General features: G+C 44.7%; 1 protein-coding gene and 1 non-coding gene across 2 annotated transcripts in view; one reads left to right on the top strand and one right to left on the bottom strand.

Moving 5' to 3' along the window:
* Window positions 1-27415, bottom strand: part of SHROOM3 (shroom family member 3) — a 366880-nt gene that overhangs the window by 26126 nt on the left and 313339 nt on the right. The window contains exons 9-10 of the mRNA XM_049789876.1: window positions 15699-15830; window positions 3160-6349 (exon numbers count right to left, since the gene is read on the bottom strand). Of these exons, the coding sequence (XP_049645833.1) occupies window positions 3160-6349; window positions 15699-15830 (3322 nt within the window). The remainder of the gene's footprint in view (window positions 1-3159; window positions 6350-15698; window positions 15831-27415) is intronic.
* LOC126032836 (U2 spliceosomal RNA) lies at window positions 10011-10201 on the top strand. Its single transcript, XR_007504014.1, has one exon. It is a non-coding gene; the product is annotated as a U2 spliceosomal RNA (small nuclear RNA).

The following is a 27415-nucleotide window of genomic DNA, read 5'->3' as shown; positions in this document are numbered from 1 at the left end:
TATACTTGAGACCTATATAATAGAAAGTATAAATTTCTCTCTCAGGGAGGAGTGTTTTGGAGATTTTTCTGAGGCTTTGCAGGGCCCATCTATTTAAAAGGTTCAAATTCTAAATGCCAAGGAAAGTAGATAGCTGGCAGTAATTTGATGTGCCATTAAGGTCCATCAATGATGTCCCTCTGATCTATGACTGTATCTTTCAAATGAAGAGAAGTGAAAGCAGTAGTGATGAGAGTCTGCTTGCTTCAGAGAGGAGCACAGGCAACTTAGGATAAGCCTGAGCCAGTGCGATATCTGAGTGGGCCTTGGGGTTCTGCAGAAGCCAGTTCCATTGTCTTTATCTCAGACCCACTTTATAAAGAGAGGAAATGACTTTCTTTGTTAGAGAGGCAAAAAACTGTCCTTTTACCAAAGAGCTGAGGGGCTGGAGAGATAGCACAGTGGTAGAGCGTTTGCCTTGCACATGACCAACCCAGGACTGACAGTGGTTCAATTCCTGGCATCCCATATAGTTCCCCGTGCCTGCCAGGGGCGATTTCTGAGCCAGGAGTAATTCCTGAGTACTGTCAAAAAAAAAAAAAAAAAAAAAAAAAAAGAGCTGAGTCCCATCAAAAGTTCATAAAACCCTGCACCACTTTCACATGGCTGTCAGCAATGATAACATTTGTTCAGATGCTGTGGACTGAAGTAGCCAGAAACAGAGACTATATTTTGGATTTCACTTAGCTAAATGGTCTGTAGTTAGTCACTTAATTTCTCAGAAGCTATGAGGGCAAAAACTGTCATTTGACCTCTCCAGCAAAGCTTAAAAATAATAGTTAAGTTCATGAACATTACCCAAAAAAGAAAAAAACATAAAACAAAGTCAGCATCTTTAATAATTATGTGGGGGAATAGTTTTGCTTTTATTTCATAATAAGGTGAATGACAGATATGAAGAAGTTGTGCAAGCAGATGGACCATCTGTCAGATGGTCAACAATCAGCCAGAACTGGTTGTTGTTCTGGTTGTTGTGTGGGAGAAGGTCAGAAGCAAGCTCAGGAACAATTATAGTGTGGATGAGAATCCAGTTTCCCAATTTGTAGGAGCAAAGTAACACTACAGATTAAAATATTTCATTTCAAAGTATTTCTCCTCTGTGTCATAGCCCCACATTAAATATCTTAGTATGAGGTGAGCAAATAATCAATACATCTATCCAACTATTGAAGAAAAAGCTATATATGTAATTTGGTTTTCACCTAAGCATTTCCTTTTCTTTCTTGTTTGTTGTTTGGTTTGGTTTTTGGGCTACACCCAGCATGCTCAGGGGTATTACTCCTGGCTCAACATTCCTGGAAGTGCTCAGGGAACCATAAGGGGTTCTGGGGATCAAATCCCAGTCGGCTGTGTGCAAGGCAAGTGCCCTTTCTGCTGTGTTGTCTTTCCAGCCCCAATCACCTGAGCATTCCTATATTCAGAGCTTGGTGAGATAAATGAAGAAAATGTTTCACAATCCTTGGTAAGCTATTGATGTCCACCAAGGAAAAAGCTGAAACTGCTAGTCATCTATATGGGTTTTGACTGTTTTAGTGGTAGGACAAGGAATGGAAAAGAACTCTGTATTCTTTTATTGGGGTGGGGCAAACCTGGTGGTGCTCAGGGGTTAGTTATTCCTGGCTCTGCTCAGAAATCACTCCTGGCAGGCTTGGGGGACCACATGGAATGCCGGAATTGGTCGCATGCAAGGCAATTGCCCTACTGCTATGTTATTGCTCTGGCCCAGAACTCTGTATTCTGATGGTGGACAGTAGTTATTGGAGGCCCAGGAATACAACCTCTGTAGATTGTGTATCTGTGGGTAAGTGGGTTTATGTGGGTGAAAACATTTCTGGATGTTTCTGTATATAAAATATCTGAAATTTCTCTCATAAGGCTAAACAAAACAACCTCTCCCCAAAATAGCTATTGCATAAAAAGCTCTATGTATATAAATGTACATTCACACATATATATGCATATAAATGTATATATAACTATATATACATAACTGCCTAAGATATTGGAGACTCATATTATATAATGATATTTTTTCCCAAATATTTTACATATTTATTTATTTATTGATTGATTGATTGGTTTCTGGCCCACACCTAGCAGCTCTCAGGGGTTAACTCCTGGCTTTGCACTCAGAAATCGCCCCTGGTAGGCTGGGTGGCCATATGGGACGTCAGGGAATCGAACCGGGTCCCTCCTAGGGGTTGCCACATTCAGGGCAAATGCCCTACCGCTTTGCTATCTCTCCGGCCCTATATAATGATATTTCTTGCTCTACAGTTAAAGTCATCTCTGTAAAGGTTATCAGAATGGGGAAGAGGAGCCAGAAATACAGTGCAGCATGAAAGATGCATAGCCTTGCAAGCGCAGCAATTTTAATACTGGCACCCGGAGCCAATATAGTCCCCCGAGGCCCATCAGGAGTGAGCCCTGAGCTCAGTCAGGAGTCAGTCCTGAGCAGCACCAGATGTGGCCCAAAAACCAAAATGTGTGTGTGTGTGTGCGCGTGTGAAGATGGGGCAGAGAAAAAAAAACAACCCTCGGAACTCTTCTTCATGTAAAAGTAAAACTGAAGAGGAGAGAGAGAGAGAGAGAGAGAGAGAGAGAGAGAGAGAGAGAGAGAGAGAGAGAGAGAGAGAGAGAGAGAGAGAATGCGTGTGTAGATGCGGCAGAGAAAAAACAACCCTCAGAACTCTTCTTCATGTAAAAGTAAAACTGAAGAGGGGAGAGAGAGAGAGAGAGAGAGAGAGAGAGAGAGAGAGAGAGAGAGAGAGAGAGAGAGAGAGAGAGAGAGAGAGAGAGAGAGAGAGAGAGAGAGAGAGAGAGAGAGAATGTGTGTCTAGATTGGGGCAGAGAAAAAACAACCCTCAGAACTCTTCTTCATGGGCCGGAGAGATAGCATGGAAGTAGGGTGTTTGCCTTGCATGCAGAAGGTCAGTGGTTTGAATCCCGGCATCCAATGTGGTCCCCCAAGCCTGCCAGGAGCGACTTCTGAGTGTAGAGCCAGGAGGAACCCCTGAGCGCTGCCAGGTGTGACCCGAAAACCAAAAAGTAAAACTGAAGGGTGGAGCATTTGGGGTAGCAGCCGTGTTAGACAGAGCTCTTCTGGGTCCCTGCACCTACCTGACGCATCTTCTCCGCGATGGGCGACGAGCGCGAGCGCACATGCACCGGGACGGCCAGCACGTCGGAGCGCTCCAGCAGGTCCTCGGCCGACATGGACTTGCCGGCCCTGCGCGCCGCGGCGGCCCGGGCGGAGACTTGGGCGGGCTTGCGCTCCAGCCGGGGCCCACCGGGGGCCAGGGCACCGGGGGGCAGCTCCCGGGGGGCCGGGGCCACGCGGCGCCAGTCCTTGATGAGGCGTCCTCCGGCGAAAGAGCTGCTGCGATCCCGGGGGGCGGCCGAGGCCTCGCGGCGGGCCTGCGAGCCGGGCTCCCGCAGCAGCGAGCAGAGGCTGGAGGCCGGGGCCAGGCCGGGGCCGTCGGGGGGAGCGGCGGAGGGGCGGCGGCCCGTCTTGCGCTGGATGTAGTCGGCCAGCGCGCTCTGCTGGAACTGCTTCAGCTCGGGCCCGGACAGGCTGAGCGTCGAGCCGGCCTTGGCGGTGGTGGCGGCGGCGGCGGGGACAGAGGCAGAATCTCCGCGCTCGAACAGGCGGCGCCGATCGGCCACGGAGGAGCAATCGGGGCCGCGCCAGCCCTGCCTCGGGGTGGCCGGGGTGGCCTCCTCGGAGATGCCCACTTCGTTCATCTTCTCAGGCTCCGAATAGGAGCGCTTCTTCTGCTCGGCTGTCAAGCGCCGACGGGGCCCCTTGCGGGCCGCCTGCCGGCCAGGGTCACCGGCACCGTAGCTGTCACCGGCACCGTAGCTGTCACCGGCGCAGTAGCTGTCAACCGGGGTGACGCTGTGGCGCTCGCGGGGCGTGTGCGGAGACGGAGAGGGCGTCGAGGCTGGCAGGAGCCCAACGTGGGCGGACGCGGGGCGCGGGCGCCAGGCCCGTTGTGCCTGTGCGGTGCCAGGCACGGACGCCCCCAATTCCAGGTCCCGCCGTCGGAAGGAGGTGGCGCCCAGCACGCGGCTCTGCGCGTCCTTGATGCTGTTGCGGTAGGCCCGGCTCAAGGGGGCTTCGAGCAGCGCTGTTGGGGGCCCGATGCCCTCTGGCCACTCAGCCTCCTCGCCGTGGTCCCCTAAGAGCTGGAAGGTGCTCTGGCTGCGCAGCAACCGGGCCTCACGCCTCCCAGGCTGCTCCCCACTGTGGCTAGGGGTGTCTAGGTCGACACCACCCCGCCTAGGCTGTTGGCCACAAGGCTGCCAAGAAACTTCGGATTGCTTGCAAGAGTCTCCGTTTTGGAAAACCGCCTCCTCAAGGCCCTGGGAGGCTTTGGTGGACTCAGAGGCCTGGATGTTGTTGTGGGCTGAGGCCTCCTCGAAGTCACCTCCTGAGGCACTGAGTGTCCTGGAGGGTCTGAAGTGATGATGCCCGTGGCCTGTGCTGCTGCCCACGCTCAGGGGTCTCTGGCTGCCTTGCTCCCTCTGCTCGAACTTGCTCACCTTCTCCAGCACCGAGCAATGGGGCTTCCCGTACTGAAAGCCCTGCAGGGCCGCAGAGCCACCCGGGCTGAGGCGCCTCCTGCTCAGACTGGAGGATGTCTGAGGTGGTGGTGGTGGTGGCTCCTCATACCTCGGGTCTGAGCTTGGGAATGAAGCCAAGGCTCCAGCGGCTCTCCCCTCAGGCCTTGGATAGGAAACCGGCCTGTCCAGATGGCTCCTGTGATCGGAGCCGCCCTGCCTCGCAGATTCCTCTGCCTTGGTGAACTCTGCACTGGGGAGCCGGCCATCACGGTAGCCCTCTGGGGCTCTTTCTCCCACCTCTGGAAAGCTCTGTCTTCTTAGGCTTTCGGGAATGTTCTGGAGAGAAGAGAATGTAGACCTGTTCCTGCCCAAGTTGACAGGCAGGCCCTGGTGGAGGCCTTCTCTCTCTGGCCTCTGCTGGAGGTTGGCATTGTGGTCCTCAGGGAAAGTCCCCTCCCACTGATCTTCGGTTCTGGGTGACTTCTTGTCTTCCCCCACCTGCCAGGCCACGGCGGGAGGGGATTTGAGGGTGCGGTAGTTGGAGTAAGGATTGTGGCCTTGCATGCCCTTCCTCTCCCCCGCATGCGGGCTGTGGCCTTGGGGAGGCACAACATGTCTCTTCCGAGAGGCATCCTCCTCGTTTTCTGGCACTGAAGGGAAATGGACTTTGTAGGGAATATATTTGACTGATGATGGTTCAGGTTTTCTCTCTCCTGGGGCCAAAGGATCAGGTTCCGGGGGCTGGTAAAAGGCAAAGCCAGGCCGACTGGATTCATTTTGGTTTCCATTCTCATCCAGAAGAGCCGCCTTGTCTCTTGGAGGGGCTACATATCCACTCTCCTTGGCCAGTGCCGGATAGAGGGTGCCATTAGCAGTCGCGGAAGGCTGGGGCACCTGGGCGAAATGTGGCTCTGGAGAAGGGACCGAGTAGATGCCAGTTGGCAGTAGAGGCTGGCCTGGTTGGGCCTTCTGGTTGTAATTATGCTTGGGCTTCACTGGAGGGCTGTTCTCCGGACTTTTTTCCACAACTGTGTGCAACTGCTCTTCCATGAAGGATGATTTCAAGCCTGAAGAGTTGGCCTGAGGCCGGCAGAAGCGTTTATTCTCAAGACTAGACCAAGAGTTGGGACGTTCCCTGTGCCGAAGGGCTGCAAAACTGTCACTCCGAGCTGGGGGTAGGGGAGCACCCACTTTAGGAGGCAAGTTGTCCGTGGCCAGTTCCAAGGAACAAGGATTCTGCTGATGGCTCCAGGATGGAGGCGATGCACCTTTGCTCCGAGATGCACTATTGGAACATTTGTCATAACTCTGACCATCTGCTGCTGCCCGGATCTCCCTACCTTGCAGGGCTGAAGAATTCACCTCGTACTCTGCAGAGATACCTCTCCGGGGATCGTACACTGTCTTGACATAGCGAATGTCTGCCTGCCTCATCCCTTCTAGCAGACCTCCTCGAGCAGAAATGGTGTCCATGGAGGCTGACCGTTCCCGGCCAGAGACGCCAGGGGGTGGGTACTCTAGGATGCTAGAGCTGGTGGAGAATGAGCTGTAAGCCGAGTCCCTCTTGTTGTGGATGTGGCCGAGCTGGTCAATGCTGCTGGTGGACTTGGCTGGAGAAAGCAGATGACAGGCTGGGTATCCTCCACTGGGCTCCAGGCTCTCCATACTCCCCTGTGAGCTGCACTGGTCAGGACTGTGCCTCAGATAAGCATGGTCATAGCTGGAGAGGTCACTGGTGGAGGAGCTGAAACAGAGAGACACATGACTGTCAGCCTAGGAGCTGTTCTTTAGCAGGCTCTCAGCACAGGAACTAGTTTATAAATGGACTTGGGTGCAGAATATTTGGTTCAGGGAAGGGTGGGTGAAAGGGCTTTATTTGGGCTTTGCTTGGCCTCTTGGGATTCATTACCCAATACTCTAAGCTAATCTACGTGCCTACACTTACTCTTCTAGGCTCACAAGGGAAGGAAAGGAGAACAGAGGAAAAAGTCATGTGGTCTTTGGCCAAATGCAAAACACAGGTGATCTGTTGTATGCTGCTGAAAAGGACATCTCTAGTGTGTCCATGTATGACAAAGCTAGGGAAAAAGGAGAGAGGTAGAGGGAAATAAATTTTATGTCTCCAGGGGCTGTTTGTGGGGTGACGGGGAGAAGCTTAGTAGGAGTCCAGGCACATGAATGGGAAAGGGAGACTGCACATACGTAAGTTTTTAGCTAATACCTTTCCTTTTTATGGAATTGAAAGCTACCCCTGGCAGTTTTCCTGGAATCTCAACTGTACTAGAGACAGTTTGTTTGTGATGAGAATACTAAACAAAACTGAATGAGAAAGAGGAAGTTGAGTTAGAAGAAGCGGGAAGGAAAGGAAGGGAAGCTTTATTCTTTTAAAAGAATTTTAAAAGTATTTTTTAATTTTGTTTTAGGCACTATGGGTTATAACTATTAATGGTAGGGCTTATTTCATAAATCATCCAGTATATCATCACTCAAACACTCTAGATTTATATGGAATAAAAATCCTATCTCTAACCCCAAATAGCCAAAGCAATCCTAGGAAAAAAGTAAAATGGAAAGCTTTTCTTTCCAACTTCAAGCTGTACTATAGAGCTATAGTAATCAAAACAGTGTGGTAGTAAAATAAGGACAACTTATTTCAGATTAATGAAATAGAACTGAGGCCCCAGATACAGATCCTCAGGTATAAACAGTTGATCATTGATAAAGCTGCAAAAAATATAAAGTAGACAAGGAAAGCCTCTTCAATAGGCAAGACAACGAATCCAGACTTCTTTCCAACGTGATGCACAATAGTCAAAATAAATGGAGTAACAACTTCAATATCAGATTGGAATCCATAAATTATATTGAGGGAAACCTTTAAGGACATTGAATCTAGAGGAATCCTCAATAATTCTACACCATTGGCTAAGCGAACAGAAGTGAAGATAAACAAATGAAACTACATCAAATCAAGAAGCTTCTGGATAACAAAAGAAACAATGATCAGAATAAAAATATACACTGTAGACTGGAGAATTTATTTACCCACCATTCATCTAATAAAGGGTTTATTGGAGGTTTTATTCTCAGGAATCTCTCACCTATGGATGACTTCCCAAAACCCTAGCAAAACCTGCTTGTACACCTCCCAAAGCCAGACCCTCTCATTTATAAGCCCCTTCAGGCAGTTTTCAGAGCTCTCCCCTGGCAAGTGGGAAGGACTTTTAATCCTAGCATTGCACACCCCCTGAAAGTTACCACAAACCCAAGTTACTTATAATTAACTTTAATTATAAACTCAAAATACTTCACCCAGCTTGTAGGGATAAGGTGGGGGAGGGTAAGTATAAAAGAAGGAGTTAAGTGGTTAGAAAATCAAGTAGCAGTCTCCATACAGTAAATTCCTGTGACTCATTGGTTTCTTAAAAAAAAAAAAAAAAAGGTAAATTGCTAAGAGTGCTAACCGATGATTTTTTATTTTTAAATACTTCTTTAAACCTATTAAAATTCATGGAACTATTATATTTTTGGGTTTCTGTAAGTAAATATAGAATCTTGGTGACTGAGTTTGTAATAATGATGTAAAATAAAGTACGTGGCACAAAACTAGGAGGATCATAGGATAGAGATGCACCCCTCTATGTGACTAACCATAGTTTGATCACTGGCACCCTTGAGCATTTCCAGGTAAGTCCTAGAGGCCCCCACTACTCTTGGGTGTGGTCCTGGAGATCCTTGAATAATGCCAGGTGATCCAAAATAATCCTTAATATTACAAAATCTATTGCCTACTGAGGCTCTTTCATTAAGCCACTGGTCTGGATGGTCAAGACTCAGTATGGTGTTTGCCTTGTACACAGCTGATCCATGTCAACCCATGTAGACCCCAGATCTACCAGAAGTGATTCCTGAGTGCAGAAGCCAATGCATAACTGGATATGGTCAAAAACCAAAACAAGGGGCCGGGCGGTGGCGCTAGAGGTAAGGTGCCTGCGCTAGCCTTGGACAGACCGAGGTTCGATCCCCCGGCATCCCATATGGTCCCCCAAGCCAGGAGTGACTTCTGAGCTCATAGCCAGGAGTAACCCCTGAGCGTCACCGGGTGTGGCCCAAAAACCAAAAAAAAAAAAAAAAAAAAAAAAACCAAAACAAACAAGAAATAAAGAACCAAACAAGAATCACTGAGAGGATCTCTTAAGCCTTCTGATCAACACGAGTAGGCCCATAATAAACAACTGATGCTAGAATTCAAGAAACAAATAACCATTTTTCAATTTCTCGTTTCAAGAAGGTAATTTTTCTCTCTGAAAAGAAATTCAGCTTACCGAATGAATTGTGTTGGAATGTATAAACAAAGGAGGAAAGGTAGGAACAGTTCTGAGCAAGCTAGATTTAGATTAGGGAAGTCAGTTCTGGCACTCAACAGCATGGCATATGCCATGGCCAGATTTTATGCAAAGCCTCCACACCACCACCTTGCCTCTCAATTTCTTGCTCAATGAAGAAAGTTGTCTTATAAGATGCATACAATACAGCTCAGTGACTGACAGTTCCATATGGTCTGCAATGTTTTTCTTTCTCTCTTTAAGATACTGAGCTAATGGGGCCGGAGAGATAGCATGGAGGTAAGGCGTTTGCCTTTCATGCAGAAGGTCATCGGTTCGAATCCCGGCGTCCCATATGGTCCCCCGTGCCTGCCAGGAGCAATTTCTGAGCATGGAGCCAGGAGTGGCCCCTGAGCACTGCCGGGTGTGACCCAAAAACCACAAAAAAAAAAAAAAAAAAAGATACTGAGCTAAACAGTAGACTCCAGAAGGACTGTTACACTCACCAAGATCATGCAGCTAAAATGGATTAAGTAGTAGAAATCACCTAATTACTAAGAATTTTAGCAGTATATCTGTCCATTTTTGTTTGTTTTGGAGTCATGCCCAAAGTGCTTGGGACTTACTTTTGCCTCTGAGTTCAGGGATAACTCCTAGAGGTGCTCAGGGATTATATGAGACTCTGACCTGAGTTTTAGCAGTCTTTCAACAAAGAGTATAATACAAAAGAGTATAATTTTAAAAAATTGTGAGGCTGGAGAGTACAGAGGGTAGGGGGGGTTGCCTTGCATGTGGCTGACCCAGGTTTGATCCCCAGTACCTATACAGTTCCCAGAACTCCTCAAGGAGTAATTCCCCAGCACAGAGCTAGCAGTAAGCTCTAAACACTGCTGTGTGTGGCCCCAAAACAAAAAACAGCCAAAGTAAAGAACTAGTTAACTGAAAAACAAATGAGGGGAAAGAAATGCCCTCATATAGAGTGAAAATATGGTATCTGGAAATATGCCATCACAGGTATATATGCCTCCCTCTAGTTAGGGTGAGTAGACTTTTTTTACTAGCTAAGAAAAATAACCTACCATCACTTCTCGGCCTTTTGGCTAAGATCAAGTGCAGTATCTGTTCTTATCAGTTTAATATCTGCTATGTCCTCTACCCGAGGACAATATATTAAATGGATTTTTGGAGCTGGGAGTCGGAAGAGGAGCTTGCTCCATCCACTCCTTGCATCCACCTGGTATTGCAGTACCTCTGGGAACGGTGCACCCCTCCTGGGGAAACAAGTTTGTCTAAGAAAAGACTCCATCTCCTTCCTAGCAGACTTTACTGAGCTCTAATTTTTCTTGGGTTTTCGCTGGTCCTAGATCTACTGCTTACTTCATTTGCTATGTGGGCGTTCATTTCACTTCCTTCCCTATGTTTGCTGGGCCTAACGAAAAAGAAAAAAGAAAAAAAAAATGACCTACCAAAGGACTGGAGAGATAGTACAGCAAGTAGGGCAATTGCCTTGCATGCAGTTGACATGGGTTCAACACCCGGAACACCATATGCATTCCTAAATTCCAGTAGGACTGATTCCTGAGCACAGAGCTAGACATGTGTAGATATTGAACAATACTGGGAGACCCCAAAACAAAGGAAGAACAACTGAAAACAGCACACCACGTCTCGGTGTAATATACCACAAGTACTGAAATGTGTCCTTCCTACTATGCGAAGGAGGATATGCCTTTAGAATTCCATTTCCTGAGAGCTAAGAGCTTACTTGGAAATACGAGTAGGTGCCACAGACCATGAAACTGAGAGCTCTGACATCACCCTCCACAAATAAATTTCTCTACCACTTTCAGAAAGGAGCCATTTGGATTACCTTTTCCTTTCTTGCTCCTAAGGTGGGTCAGAAGACAGAATAAAGATCTTCAGTCCCTGCAACTGTCCCAGCCCAGAGACAGCCTTACTGTCAAGATAACTGTATCTTGAATGGGGCATGGTCTGACCACCTATTTTCTATGGTACTCCTTCCTGCCAACTGAACTCTGCTGTAATGAATTCCTTCCCAGAACTCAAGTTCATGAGAAGCATTCTCATGACAGGGTTTTGGGACCTCAGTAACTGATGTTCAAATTGCATGGAATACTCTTGGTTGGCCTTATTGCTGCCTTTTATTCATCTCTTCTTCAGGGACGGCTTCCTTTCTATCTAGCATACCTCTTTTCTCCTTACTTCATATCTATTACTCTGATTTATTTTCCTTACAGCACTAACACTATTTGGCTTTATATCACATCACATTGGTTAAAAGAGACTTCGATTACCTATACAATGTTTAATACCTGAAACAAATAGCATAAAGCCTTTGTTATTTCTGTAGTTGATCCAAGCATTCTATGCTACCATTTTCGGTTGTATGTCTGAAAATATTTTCTAAATACTTAAAACACAGCAAAGAGCACAAAGTAAGTATATGAAAACATTTCCTAAAGTGTACTCACAGAAATTCCTTGAATAATCAAATATGTTTACTAGACAATAAATTCTAAAACAAAAACCAAAAAACTGTTTAGGTTCTGGTTTTTGGGCCATTGGGCAGTGCTCAGGGATCATTCCTAGCAGGCTTAGGGCCATATGGGGTGCCAGGAATCGAACCCAGGTCAACCTTGTATAAAGCAATTATCCTACCCACAGAACTTTTGCTCTGCTCCAATACTTAATAAGTTAAATAAATTTTATTTACTGTAAGATTTCTGAGTATTTAATAAAACAGTAGTCATCAGCAATACTTTTTTAACTTTATAGACATAAATTCTTTTCCAAGGAGCATCTACTGGCTATTTATTCCATGGAACATATGTGGTATAGGGGATTTTTTATGTCTTAATCTGTTATTAACTCAACTGTTAATAGAAGCCAATAGAAATCACCCATTGAGACACAGTGGGTCCTCAGTACATATATTTTTGGGTAAATGAATCAATCAATACATTAATATTTAACACTGGTATCTCATTTTCTTAGAAAGGGGCTAGAGTAGATAAATTTTCAATATGTCCTTTACTGTGCTTTATGTTGTGGGATCATTATTTGAGATTTCCATAAGATAAAAATAAGGGGCCGGAGAGAAAGCATGGAGGTAAGGTGTTTGCCATTCATGCAGAAAGTCTGTGGTTCAAATCCCGGCATCCCATATGGTCCCCCGTGCCTGCCAGGAGCGATTTCTGAGCATAGAGCCAGGAATAACCCCTGAGCACTGCTGGGTGTGACCCAAAACCCCCCCCCAAAAAAAAAAAAAAAGACAAAAATAAGATTGTGACAAGGGCCTAATCAAAAATATAGTTGAAAGATGGGCCTGGAGCAACGGTACAATGTCTTTTACACAGCCGACCAAGTTTTAATCCCTGGCCTCCCATATGGTCCCAAGTCCCACTAGGAGAGATCCCTGAGTCAGTTCTGAGTACCCTAGGTGTGTCCCCCAAACAAGCAAAAGAAAGCAGCTGAAAGAAAATTTCAGTGAAATTTTAGATCCAAGTTAGTTGGTGAACACAAATAACACTCGGTCTCTCTTCTCTCATCTCCCTCCAGTGCCCTCATTCTCCTGCTTAATGAAAAACAGACCTACAAACCAAGGACTGAGATTGGGTTTCTGGAACTAAAGAGAGGCTGTCGTGAATGTGGACCAATTGACTGGGGACTCTAGACCACTAGATGCCACTGTTCTCCTAAGAAATTGCTGAAGGCTTCTCTGTAACAGGAATGAAGCTGAAAGCAGATGCAAGGAACAGAATCTGAGCTCTCCTTTTCTCTTTATGTCATACATAGTGTTGGGGTGGGAAGAGTGTGGTGACGCTTAAATGGAAGGACAGGAAGATAGTCTTTTTTTTTGAGGGGGGTGGGGTTTGGAGTTTGGGTCACCCCTGGTGACGCTCAGGGGTCACTCCTGGCTATGCAATCAGAAATCGCTCCTGGTTTGGGGGACTATATGGGATGCTGGGTATTGAACCGAGTCCTGGATCAGTCAGGTGCAAGGCAAATGCCCTTCTGCTGCACTATTTCTGGCCCAGGAAGAGAGTGTGCACAGCTCTCCCTCCCTAAACACTCTAGTGTAGATAGAGATGTGCTGCCTTCAAGTATCAGACATCTGGGCTGGAGAAACAGTATATCAGTCAGGGCACTTGCCTTGCATATGACCAACCTGTGTTTGATCCCCAGCATTCCATATGGTCCCCCAAGCACTAACAGATATGATTCCTCAGTGCATAGCCAGAAGTAAGCCCTGAGTAATGCCAGCTTTGATCAACAAACAAACAAAACCCCAAAGCATCATGCTTCTGATGCCACCTCTCTCTCCTGGGCCTCCAGAGACTTACTAAGTACAACTGCAGAGGTCTCATTTCTTTTTCTTTTTCTTTTTTTTGGGGGGGTGGGGGTAGGGGCACACCCAGTGGAGGCAATGAGTTCAGGGGTTACTCCTGCTCTACACTCAGAAATCGCCCTAGGCGGGCTTGGGGGACCATATAGAATGCCGGGATTCGTACCACCTTTCATCTTAAATCCACTGTGTACAAGGCAAATGCCCTACAGTTGTGCTAATTCTCTGCCCCCCCCAAAAAGTCGTGTCTCCTCTCTCTCTCTCTCTCTCTCTCTCTCTCTCTCTCTCTCTCTCTCTGGCTTTTGGTGGCGGCACTTAGGGATTACCTTGCTCTCTGCTCAGAAATCACTTCTGGCAGGTATGGGGGACCATATGGGATGCCAGGATTCAAACCAATGTTAGTCCTGTGTTGGCTGCTTGCAAGGCAAACACCCTACCACTGTGCTATCTCTCTGTGCCCTGGAGGTCTCATTTCTAACTTATGAGAGGGCCAGCACATTTTTTAGGTTTCAGTTAGACTTCAGATATAAGGCCTTCTAAGATTAGAAAGTTCTCCTAAGGATTTCACTATTTAGGGGCATTCTAAACACACACTTGTATTTTCTAAGTATATGTTGAATTATGCCATTAACTTGGAGGTTCATGACCAGGTTTTACTGTGGCCCTGAAAAGCATTTAGACTAATTATCATAATTAGAAGTCATAATTACTGAGTGTTTCCTATAGTTCAAGAATTATACTGAATGCTTACATGGCATTTCTTTTAGTCCTATGAACCAAGGATTATTAATTTCATTTTATAGATAAGAAAATCCAAGTGGTTAAATGATTTGCTCTAGCTCAGCAGAAGCTGGTGAAGTTGAGATTTAAAGTTAGGTCTGCTTGAGAGCTCAAAGTCCTTAGTATTCTGCCATTTCTCCTTCAGATTGTTAGAATCCCATCTTTAATTCCTAAAGATCTTTAACACCTCTATGCTCAAAGAGCAAAAATCAACATGCCTGTGTTTGGGGGTGGAACACTACCAGGGCACCTGTTCTAGAAGCACAGATGGCTGAGAGGAAGAGAATAAATTCTTCTAGAGTTTCTGGGAGGGGCATAAAACTTAGTCTGAAACAAGGAGGGGGACTAGGATATGACCTTGAAGCCTACCCTAATACTCTGGGAGAGATCTATCCAGTTTAATTCCATGAACTGTATCCACCAGTCATGGTCTAAGATCTGGCCCTTGATACAACCTGACACAAATGTCAAGGACTGAGTAGCGCTGGCCTTGTCATATGAACCCCCCCTTAAGTAATCTAAGTTAGCCCCTTTCACCTTCCACATCAGCACATTCATCTCTGTATTTAGGACTCACGCTATCTTGAATCTTCCCCTCCTTTCCCATCAGCCTTATCTAAGCACCTCCAAAAGTGATAAGCAGTAGAACTTGACTCCCTGAGATCAGAAGAGATTCTAGTTTTTGTGAGTTTCATATCTGTAGTAAGTATAGGGGAGGCCCTGACTTCATTCTTTAGTATGTCTGAGTAGTCAGACTTGGCTCCCTTTACCAATTAATGTTGTAATGACTAAATCCCTCTTCCCATGGCTTTGCTTTCTGCTGACGAAACCTCAAATGATATAAGTGACGAGGAAAGCAGAGGTACTATCATGAACTAGTGGTTACATGGGGTCTATCTAACCTTGAACAAAGCAATCTCTCCAAGTTTCAGTTTGCTCCTCTGGAGGACTGGGATAGAGGTCAAAACAAAGGTGTGGAGATAGTCCTCAGTAGTCCTCAGTGTATTTGACACTGTTGCTGGAGCTAAGGTGGACAACTTGCCTTACAGAAGGAGAAACAAAAGCAATGAATTTGAATCCATGAATGAAAAAGAGATCCGTACATGAAGTAATTCAGGAATGACAAACTGAAAGTTTGTCAGTTTTTCTAATAATGTGATAACATGCAATTGAGAAACAGATTAAGGAATTGATAGACCCCACAAATATCTCATCTGGTCAGCTAGCACTCAAAATAATTCTGCCCTTCAACCATATCAAGTTAGCTTCATATGACTATGACTGTGCATGTCCGGAGTTTTATTTATTTATTTTTGGATTTTTTGGCCACATCCACTGACGCTCAGGGGTTACTCCTTACTCTGTGCTCAGAAACCGCTCCTGGCTCGAGGGACCATATGGGACGCCAGGGATCAAACCCAGGTCAGGCCTGGGTCAGCCATGTGCAAGGCAAATGCTCTACCACTGCACTATCACTCCGGCCCCATGTGTCAGGAGTTTTGAGAGAGTGAGGAAAGTGGTGGGTGAAAGGAGATATTTATACCAGCTATACACATAGCTGGGGAAAACTTTCTCTTCGGGAGCAATACATTTGTAAACGACTTCTAGACATTGGTGCTTACCTGGAATGATAACCTTGGGGCCAAGGAGCACCAATCGTACCCTGTGATATTTGCATCATGCTGGCATCAGGTTGGTTCTTCCCAAATTTCGTTGAATGCCAAGAGTAAGGCCGACCTGTGGGTTCGCTGTGCCTGTGGAGACAACATAAAAGAGGTTGGGCTCCCCAGTGTGAATTATGGACTTGGAAACTGGCTGCTCTCTCCTCAGAGGTCAAAAACAAGTTAGCACTGGTAAGTAGACTCTGCTACTTTCTCTTACTAACCATTGTTATTCCGTGCTATATTAAAATTAGTTATTTCACTTCTAATCTAATACAACTTCTTACTTTACAGAAAAATTACCCCACTTAAAATTTTTTCCCATATAAACCTGAGAGTATTATTCGTGAGAAACAGAAATTGGCATAACTACTACAAAAATGATTAGAGGGTCTCAAAATATTTAAACTAGAACTACTATATATAAGTCGACAATCTTTCTTTTGGCTGTTTCGCCAAAGGAAATAAAATCAGGAACTTGTAGAGAACTACACCCTCCTGCTTACTGTAGCATTGCTCACAATAGCCTCGGTTCAGAAACCAGCCCAGTGCTTGGTTTCATTCATTATCAAGATGAATAGATAAAGAAGCTTCAGTGTGCTGTATGTCTGCATATATGTGTAACAGAGAATTACTCAGCAATGAGCAAGAAGGAAATCAGCTGTTTCCAACAAGTTGGATGGCCCTTGAAGGCATTATACTAAGTGAGGTATGTCAGAAAAAAACAAATGTTGAATGATTTTACTTTTTTGGGAATCTAAACACAAGATTAAAGAAATAATTGTGTAGGACTAACGAGCTCGCTCTGTATATGTGGCCCACTCTGGTTTGTTCCCCAGCACTACATATGGTTCCCTAAGCACCCCACCTGGGCATGGAGTCACGAATAGCCCAATACTGCTGGATTTTGCACCCCAAAATGGGGCCAGAGTGGTGGCACAAGTGGTAGGGTGTCTGCCTTGCATGCGCTAACCTAGGATGGACCAAGGTTTGATCCCCTGGAGTCCCCCAAGCCAGGAGCAATTTCTGAGCGTATAGCCAGGAGTAACCCCTGAGCATAAAATATACACCTCTCCCCAATTCAGAATAATAAAATAGAGTAGATATTTACAGGATTTGGGGTGGGGTTAGAGCCCTAGGGAAATACAGACCCAAGGATGCCAACTTCCTGGTCAAAGATGATCAAGTCTGGGAAGTCTAGACTATATTAATGTATGGTGCAAATGAGAATAGTTAATATTAAACATCAAGTTAATACAAACATTATATATTTGAGTGCTTGTGAGAAAAAAGTGATAAATGTAGGAATAGAGATAGTAATTAGTAATATGGTAGAAATAATTTTGCAGTTTACTAATATATTGGATCAACACATTGTACTTTTTTGTTTTGTTTTCCGGCCACACTCGGCAGCGATCAGGGGTTACTCCCGGCTCTGCACTCAGAAGTCACTCCTGGCAGGCTCGGGGAACTCTGTGGGATGCCAGGAATCGAACCCAGCTCTGTCCTGGGTCAGCCATGTGCAAGGCAAACACCCCACCACTGTGCTATTGCTCTGGCCCCACATTGTCCTTCTTAAACTTTGTAATACATTGATTATATACTCATAAAGCTGGGGAAAAACAAGTTCCCACAAAAATTTAACCTGAATTAAGGCACATGCTAACAGTCTGAGCTCTATTAACTTAAAGCACTTGGTCTTTATCCTTCTCTGCTTATCCAAATAGGGGTGACAGTCTTTCTAAATTCCTAACAGACTCTGTAGCTAACAGTAGAAAACTTTCTGGGGATTTTGAGGTCCTCTGTTAAATCTTGATGCTGGGTACATATATATTTAATTTCTTGATAAGGATTAATTTAATTTCTTGGTAAAACACTATTTAATGTGTTGACAAAAAGCAAACATTAAAATTAGGAATATTAGGCCGAAGAGATAGCATGTAGGTAAAGCGTATGCCTTGCGTCCAGAAGGACGGTGGTTCGAATCCCAGCATCCCATATGGTCCCCCATGCCTGCCAGGGGCGATTTCTGAGTGTAGAGCCAGGAGTGACCCCTGAGTGCTGCCGGGTGTGACCCAAAAATAAAATAAATAAATAAATAAATAAAAAAGGAATATCCAAGTATCAATGTTGCTCAGTCAGTGTTTCTATTTTTTTTTTTTTAAACTTTTCGATTGATTGGTTGGTTGGTTGGTTGTTGGGCCACACCCAGCGATGGTCAGGAGCTACCCCAGGCTCTGCACTCAGAAATCAGCCCTGGCAGACTACGGGACTGTATGGCATGCAGGGAATCAAAGCGGGACTGGGTCGGCTGCATGCAAGGCAAATTGCCCTACCGTTGTGCTATCTCTCTGGCCTCAAAGTCAGTGTTTTTCAATGCTTTTCGACATGTGGCCCCTTTTCAAGCAGATTTAATTCCCTGTCCTACTAAGTGTATCTCTCTCCCCTCTTGCTTCAGCCCCACATTTATACAATTTTACAACTGTGGCCTCCAGGAACTGTGAGAACTGGGAACATGAGGCTCCTTGTTGGTCTAAACTCTAATATACTCTCCCCAGTTTTTTATTTTGCAAGCCAAAACTCAACTTTTAAATAGTCTGCATTCTAACACCAAGAATTCACAAAGCAGAGGAATAAGTGAGTGAGATTTAGATTCTGAAGAGTGAGCTGGGAAAGGAGGATTGAGTCTGCTGTAGAAGGGCAGAGGCAAGAGAAAGTGGGTCCTGCTTTATTTTTAGCCAGAAAGTGAGGTGTTTAGGCATTTGTACCCTAAACTTTTGAACCATAAAGCTAAAGGTGAATTTTTCTATTATTTGTTTGAAAACACTTTTAAGGGAATCAAAGAATTATTTGATATAAGTAGACCCTCTAACTCTTTATGAAGAAATTTATCGACGTCTTATAACATATTAAAAAAATCAGTCTCTGGGGCCGGGCGGTGGCGCTAATGGTAAGGTGCCTGCCTTGCCTGCGTTAGCCTCGGACGGACCGCGGTTCGATCCCCCGGCGTCCCATATGGTCCCCCAAGCCAGGAGCGACTTCTGAGCGCATAGCCAGGAGTAACCCCTGAGCATCACCGGGTGTGGCCCAAAAACCAAAAAAAAAACAAAACAAAAAAAAAATCAGTCTCCAAAGCTAATAAAAATTTCAGAAGTATTAAGTATATCTGAAGAATATTACCCAGGAGTCTCTTTTCTGTCTTGGTTATTCATTTGCTTGTGATCCCTGTAAATCACTTCCACTCCCTAAACCTTTATCCATGAAGACATTCCTCAAAGAGACTGGATTAACCACATTTTAATCTGAAATAATTTACAAATACATGAAAGACATTGAAGAACCAGCCAAGACAAATGAATTTTCTTTTAAATGCCTACCTTTCAACTCTCTGAAGAAAGGTTCTGGGTGTAGGAAAAAGTGAAACAAGGGAAAGAAGCAAACAAGATTCTAGCAGTCAATGAATCAGTATCGACTGAGTGGAAGGAGCCATTCTATTAGATCAGGCAGACTAATATTTAGATTGCTAGACAGGTTGGGGAAAGTAAAAACACTTGAAATGTCTCTGGGTAAAGCTTTAGAGATAGAGAGAGGTTGGAATGTGGCAAAAGATATGGAATCTGAGGTCAGACAAAGCTGACTTCTAGTAACTGGTTATAGCTTCTGGGTTTTAGTTAAGTTCGACCCTCCCGTGTATTGCCACTACAGACGATGACTTGAATTGGACAAACTAGTTTGCCTGGAGCCTAGAGTCAGTCCTGTGCCAGGAAACTTCAGGGGTAGGGTCCCCATGTATTTAGACCATAATTTGTCTTTCCATGTCCCTTATGTTTTGGTGGGCCTATGCAAACAAATGCCACTTTAATATCGTTTTTTACTATGTTCCCTTGACTCCAATCCTTAAGAAAAACAACCCACTAAAACTTTTGAGGTTAACTTAAACTAGTAAGCATGTGCTTGGAACTAGATAAATGTACTTTGCCCTCAATGTTTAAAGAGTTACATAAGTCTAATATCTTTAGATTATATGGTGTGCTGCTAAGAAATAATATGTACTACAACTGGGGATTTGAGGGACAAAGTAATTGTATTGTACATGGGTTCAGTTTTGTTTTTCTTAATGTTCTTTGGCTGAAAGTTCAAGGCTGGGATATCATCGATGGGACTACTGAGAATCCTGTTTATGGGTGATTGGGCTTCCACTGTAACTTTACCCTGTCCTCTTTCTTTGCATCTTTGTTGTCATAATTAAAATAATAAAAGAGAAGAAAAAAAGAAAAAAAAAAGTTCGACCCTCCCTTCTTGACACCCCTTAGCCTCCAAGAGAGGAGAGCCCAGGGCCTCATTCCTGAAAGGCAAGTACCCTACATACAGCTTTGACCCTCAGCTAAGTTTCTTAACCACTGAGTTTCCTCATCTATAAAAGAAGATTATAATAATTAATTCACAGAATTTTACCTAAAGTTTAAGACCTTTACAACTTACCTAAAGTATTAAACAGATGCTGTACAATAATAATAAAATGATAAATAATTAAAAATGCACATAGCAAGAGCTCAATGAATGTTAAGTCTAGTTTTAATCAGTCATTATCAAGAAACTGGTCCTATTAGAAATGTCTGGGAGAGCAGTGTAAAAAGAATCAAAGGATGTGGTATAGGCAGATAAATAGGGCCTCACTGGTAAAGGTTTCCCTTAGTAATCAAACCAAGTAACCAGGACCTGGAGCGATAGTACAGTGGGTAAGGAACTTGCCTTGCATGCAGTTGACAGATTTGATCCCCTGCACCTTATATTGACCCGAGTCTACCAAGAGTGATCCCTGAATGCAGAGCCAGAAGTTTTGCTCTGAGCACCTAAGGGAATGGCTTTAAATAAAAAAGGAAAAGTAACCCCAAGTATCACCTGTGCAAAACAGCCCAAAGGCATAAGGATCACATTGCTTTGAGATACAAAAACTTCTAGGGGAAAGGGAGAAACTGAAGTACTACCAAGAGAAGGAAGATCTCCTAGAAAGGGTTAAGTTTCTACCCCATCTCTTGCCCTGGCAAGAAATTGCACTCACCACTTATGCTGACTCATTCTATGTGGCTCTTTTTCTTCCACCTCCCCTCAATGTGGAGTGTTGCTTCCTACTGGATTAAGCTCCAGAGGGATCCCCAGCTCAAGGACACCACTCCCCAGAGTCTCTCAAAAAGCTTAATGGGGATATCAATATTCTCTTTGTATGCTTATTTCCTTAATAGTTATAACTCTTAGTTTCTAGAAAAACTAAAAACTCACCTAGGACTTAAGGCTCTTTCTTCCTCTTGGCAAGGCCCTTAGCAAATGATTCTTAGATCCTGCTTTGCCCCACCTCAACTTTGAACTCAATGAAAAGTGCTCAATAGCCCTCTTCCCCTTTGGTAAAAAGATAATTAAAGGAGAAGAGTGTTTGCCTGATCTTGGAAATCCCTCCCATCACCTAGGAGTTTCCCTGCCTTCTTAAACCTCCTTTCCCTTTTCTTAAATAAAATCTTTCCTGAATCTGACTGTTTTGATCCTCATCCCAGTCCCTCGCTTTCGATTTTAATTGCCTGGATATCTGCATTCACAGTGACAGGAGAGAAAGTCATTGGGAGTGTATGAATGATAGAGGAGATGGGAGTGAGTGGGGAGGGAACTGGTGGTAAGGAAGTACCTGCTTCCAGCTCAGAGCTTCCCAGGGAGGTCCTAACTCAGCAGCTGTGGCAAAGGTGTTCTTCTGTGGCCACAAAGCTGAGCCAGGAAGCTTCCAGGGCAGCGACTGTGGATGCCAGTTAGGGGGTTAAAGTAAGATTGTTCATCTGCAAAACTAGCAAAGAACTGAAGTAGGATCCTTGGTCTAAACAGTGAGGTCGGATATAAAGTCAAGAGACAAACAACTTACCTAATTTACCACAACTCCTCCAGCTCCAGGCTTACTCAAACATATCCAGCAACCCCAGAACAGGCCTTAGACTACCTCTATACCTTTAGGACCAGCAATACCCCAAAGTTGATCAACTCTTGTCTCAGAGGCAATCAGAGAACCTATTCATGACTCAGCATAGTGGCATTTTTTGCTATCAGTTCCACAGACTGATCATGCATGCTTCTCAACCATTGCCTTGAAGCCAGGTTCCCAGTCTTTAAACGGGAGTCTCTAACTAGTCCTGCTTTGTTATCCACTTCCATCAAGTAACAAGGAATCCTATGGGTGATCCAAACTCCTCTGTGCAGGCCTGAATCCCACAGCCTATAATTCTGAAGTCAGTGTTCAAAGTCCATTCATAGGACTGCAGGGGCTCCATCAATGTTACTGCTTGATCATACAACCAAAGTCCAAATTAATGAATGAAAAATAGTTTTTTTTTTTGCACTATGTAACTGGAAACCCTTCTCTAGAGGTGAGGAAACTTCCTTCTGCCATGGGTTATTGGGATATTTATAATGACACTACTCACTTACCATACACACAAAACAGACGGACAGGACATGGGCAGCAGATGCAAAGAATCTGTGAGCACCATGTTCCCAGTTTTATATACATACTATTTTGTATCCAATTATGTCTGAAGTATAAGGGAAAAAAATTAACTATGACTTCCTGTCCTATGGTTTGGTCACTTAGTGAGAGAAATTGGCTAGCAAGAGCCCCTTCCGCAGCAGGAGTTGTTCCAGAGAAGCTCCTGGACACTATGAAGAATGAACTGGGCCCACAGTCTAGGATAGAAGAGACAATAGCTCCCTAACAACCTCGTTGCCCATGGGTACCTGTAGGGATAGTTGAAGCTACCAGCACTGATGCTGAGCACTTTTCCCAACTAAAAAAAACAGATATTTTATAGAAAGAAGAGCCCTCTGCCAGCAAGAAGATGTGTCGTATCTCCTGAGCTCTGCAAAGAAGCCCACTAGCCTGAATTGCCGAAATCAGATGGCCACTTAGTATCATAATTAAGAACTCCTGGATGAAGGATCAGACCACAGACAGTTGGCTAACACTTTTGATTCAGTGCATGAAGTGTGAAAGGCTATGCAGGGAACAAGAAGAGAGATAGAATGTTTCTCTCAGGGGAGATGAAGAAAATGTCGGTGTCAAGAGGACAAGAACAAATCTACATAAGCCTTTCCTTCCCTTTCACTCCAGTAATTTCGTATTTTCTCTATGACAGGCACAATGAGGAATCAAGTCCCATAAGATACAAATAGGGCCAGAAAGACAGTACACTAGGCAGGGCACTTGTTTGCCTGTGGCCAAATATGGCCCCCAAGCATGCCAACGAGTGACTCCTGAGCAAAGAGCCCTGAGGAATACTTGAGCATCACTGGTGTGGCCCCAAAAACAAAATGACAAAATAAACAAAGTGCTGTCATACATCAGGATGAACTCCAGAGTCAACATCTGTACATGAAGTTTGTGAGCACAAAGCAGGGAGTCATTGATTTAATAGGGTAGGGTAAGGTCAAGACTACACTTGACTTGGGGCTGGAGAGATAGCATGGAGGTAAGGCATTTTGGTGATTCGAATCCCGGCATCCCATATGGTCCCCTGTGCCTGCCAGGGACGATTTCTGAGCATAGAGCCAGGAGTAACCCCCGAGCGCTGCTGGGTGTGACCCAAAAATCAAAAAGAAAAGAAAAAAAAAGACTACACTTGATTTGGGAGAAGGGCTCCCAAATAGTACTCAGGAGATCTAGGGGGAAACTTCCCTTGCAACTGGGCAGGTGGTTCATTCAAGTATTTAATAACATGGTGCGGTTCAAGCCTGTGATATTGGGGATACCCAGGCCACCTTATTCATGCTCAGGGACCCCAGGGCAGCACCCAGAAATACTGAGGAATGATACAGCACCTGGATGGAACCAGGTTGGTGGCATGCAAGTCTTGCATGCCTTAACTACCCTGTACTATCTCTCGGGCCCCAAGGCTTCACTTTTAACTAAACCACAAAAGATTTCTCTGGATGGCCATGGTGGGAGAGGTAGGAACAAACACGTACCCTAGTTTAAAAAAAAGCCTGACTCAGACACGGAACTATGCAAAAGCAGCTCAAAAGTACAAACAAATCAAGGAGCTAGAGAGGAGATGATAATGAATAAGGGGAGAGTAGTATATAAAGATGAAGAACCAGGGGAGGAAAAGAGAACACTCAGCACTTGCCTTGCATGTGTGAGGTTGTGAGTTGCATCCCTGGCACAGCCCTGCATCACCGAGAGTGACCCCTGGTGAACCAAAGTCAAATTTGCAGACTCTGCAACCAAGCACGCAAGTACCACAATCAAGTGTGTGACCACCAGACATTACAGCAATGATGTCAACAACAAAGGGGAGGAGGGAGTAGAACAGTGAAGGGGGCTTGCATGTCCTAAAGGGTTTGGATCAGCCTGTAGTCACTAGGACGTCATCAGAAGAACCCTACCCAGGGAGAGGTATTTAGGATTGAATTTCTGAAAGATATTGCTAATAACAAAGGGAATGACTTTGATAAAGACTGAAGTTTATGGGGCTGGAGAGATAGCATGGAGGTAAGGCATTTGCTTTTCATGCAGAAGGTCATTAGTTCGAATCCTGGCATCCCATATGGTGCCCCGAGCCTGCCAGGAGCAATTTCTGAGCGTGGAGCCAGGAGTAATCCCTGAGTGCTGCCAGGTGTGACCCAAAAACCAAAAACAAACAAACAAACAAACAAATAAATAAATAAACACTGAAGTTTAGAATACTGGCTAGAGGGGCCAGAGCAATCAATAGTACAGAGGTAGGCCTTGCATGTGGTCAACCCTGGTGGGACCCTGGTTCGGTTCCTGGCATCCCATATGGTCCCCTGAACCTGCCAGGAGCAATTTGAACGCAGAGCCATTTGAGTGCAGAGCCAGGAGTAACCCTTGAACGATGCTGGGTGTGACCCAAATAAATTGAGGGGAAAAAAATAGAATACTGGCTAAAGGAAGAGATAGATAACAAGGGCCTGGAAGGGCTCTGAAGAGATGACAGATCTGAGAGCCACTAAAGAATCTGTGTAGCCTGAATGCTTGAAGACAGTTAATACAGAAAAGAGCAATCTTCGGATGGTAGCATTACTAACCTATGTAAGTAACAGAGGGGGTGGCAGTGCAGAGAGGAAGTCAAGTAAGAGCGGGGGATGGTAGCTTCATCCTGGAGATGCCAACCAACACCAGGGGGCTGTGGAATTCACAGGTGGTGGTTGTGCAGTAGGCAGCAGGCTTGGGGGCACCAGGCTTAGGTTACACATGGAAATTTAAGAGTCACAAAAACATATGGCCTTTGAAAAATGACTAGCTGCTTAGAACAATGCAGAGGGAGAGAAAGTAAGACAAGTCTGTGTTGCTGAGAACTGTGACTATGTAGGGAAAACTATGTGGGGAAGCTCAGGAAGGAGGTTCCAGATAAGCAGAAAGATTCCAGGAAGTATGTCAACTGAATCGACTGAGATGAGGGCAGACAAATGGATAAGACACTTAGTAACTCCCTACTTTGGAATGATGATGGCAAGCACCTGAATGAGAGAAAGCAGAGATATCCAGGGCAGATCATTAAAAAACCTTAGGGAAGTAGCCAGAAGACTAGAGAGGGCCAGAGAGGGAAAAGGGTTGTGCTTGATGCTTTAGCAATAAGAAGTCTGAGCAAGGGGCCGCAAGAGGTAGGGCATTTGCCTTACACGTGCTAACCTAGGTCGGACGGCAGCTTGATCCCCCAGCATCCCATATGGTCCCCCAAGCCAGGAGCAATTTCTGAGCGCATAACCAGGAGTAACCCCTAAGTGTCGCATGGTGTGGCCCCCCCCTAAAAACCAAACAAACAAAGAAACATAAGAAGTCTGAGCAAGTCTGTATGGGCCAGAGAGCACATGCATACATGGAGAGATGTTTATCTGTCTAGAAATAAGACATACAGGAGCCACTAGACAAGACAGGCTGATACTGCTTGCCACTCTGGAGAGAGTAGGAAACAAAATAGATGTGGCAAGTAGGACCACAGTGGGAGTATGAGAGAGGAAAGTTGAAGGACTTTCTCTACCAGAGTTCTCTATCTTCATTTGGAAGCTTTCTAGGGAAAAGTTAGGGGGCTGATGAGAAGGGTTGGGGCTCATGGTATTATGGTAAATGAGAACTAAAAATGAAGCTAATATTTAATACTTAAGATGTTTTCTGTGCTCAAGGAGCTTGGATTCTGGTGTGCAGACCAAATGAAATAGCTTACTGTAAATAATAATCACAAAGAAATAATTTCTACAACAAAGATAAAATAACTGTCCAAGATTGGCAATACCAAAATGAAACTCAGCTGGGGGAGCTTTTTCTCTGGGGAGGAAACTATTTGCTTGGGTAAGTGGGGGAGGTTGGGGTGGCTGTATCAAGTTTCATCAATATGATCTAATAGAATAACAGGGAGATTTTGAAACAAATACAAAGACTGCAAAAATCCAAATCAAAACCTTTCCTTCTTGAATGTATGTTGGCAGAGGACTTCAGAGAGAAATCTTTATAAGATGCTTTCATAATGGACAGTTATATGATGTAATGAAGGAAAGACCAATGAAAAATACAGCCTACCAGTCTCACCTTGCAAGGAGGAGGGTAAATTGGTACAAGCTGAAAGAAGGGCAGTTTGGCAACATCTAGCAAAAATGTTTTAAAATAACATCTAAAAGATTTTTTAAAACAACCCACATGTTCATTACTAACAGACCAGTTAAGTCAGATATGGTACAAGGATATAATGGAACACTGATGTGACTCTTATTAAAATGGTACTGATCTGTATATCCTGATATGAAAATTTCTCCAATAGATATGGGGAAAAATATAAAATGCAGAAGTATGAAAACAGCACAGAAAAGCATCTGAGTGAAAACAAAAGCACTTAGAACTTAAAATAGTTATTAATGGAAACATTTCTAGGAGAGTTCAGAAACTAAGAACAGTGACTTCTAGAGAGCTAAATCCCCAGCACTCACCATTTCTATAACTGTCTTTGTACCATCTACATGGATTACCCATTAAAAATAAAATCATTTGGGGCCGGGCGGTGGTGCTAGAGGTAAGGTGCCTGCCTTGCCTGCGCTAGTCTTGGATAGACCGCGGTTCGATCCCCCGGTGTCCCATATGGTCCCCCAAGCCAGGAGCGACTTCTGAGCACATAGCCAGGAGTAACCCCTGAGCGTCACCGGGTGTGACCCAAAAACAAAACAAAACAAAACAAAAAAATAAATAAAATCATTTGAGAGGCCAAAGTGATAGCACAGTGGTAGGCCATTTGCCTTGTATGCAGCCAACCCAGGGCCTACCGGGGACAGACCAGGGTTCGATCCCTGGCATTCCAGATGGTCCCCCGAGCCTGCCAAGAGCAATTTCTGTGTTCAGAGTCAGGAATAACGACTGAGCACCACCAAGTGTGGCTCAAAAACAAAATAAAACAAAAAATTATTTTAAACAGCTTCTTATTTTGAATATATACTTTACTGTATCTTGACATAACCAAATAAGTCGAATTGGACTTTGTGAGAGGTGCCAATAATTTCCTAAGCATTCCTAAAGAGCATGAATGACTAAGGGGCTAATCTCCAAAATATACAAGGCACTGACAGAACTTTACAAGAAAAAAACATCTAACCCCATCAAAAAATGGGGAGAAGAAATGAACAGACACTTTGACAAAGAA

Source organism: Suncus etruscus, chromosome 16 (genome assembly GCF_024139225.1).
Source record: "Suncus etruscus isolate mSunEtr1 chromosome 16, mSunEtr1.pri.cur, whole genome shotgun sequence".
Classification (NCBI taxonomy): domain Eukaryota; kingdom Metazoa; phylum Chordata; class Mammalia; order Eulipotyphla; family Soricidae; genus Suncus; species Suncus etruscus.
This window is presented reverse-complemented; position numbering and strand designations above follow the sequence as displayed.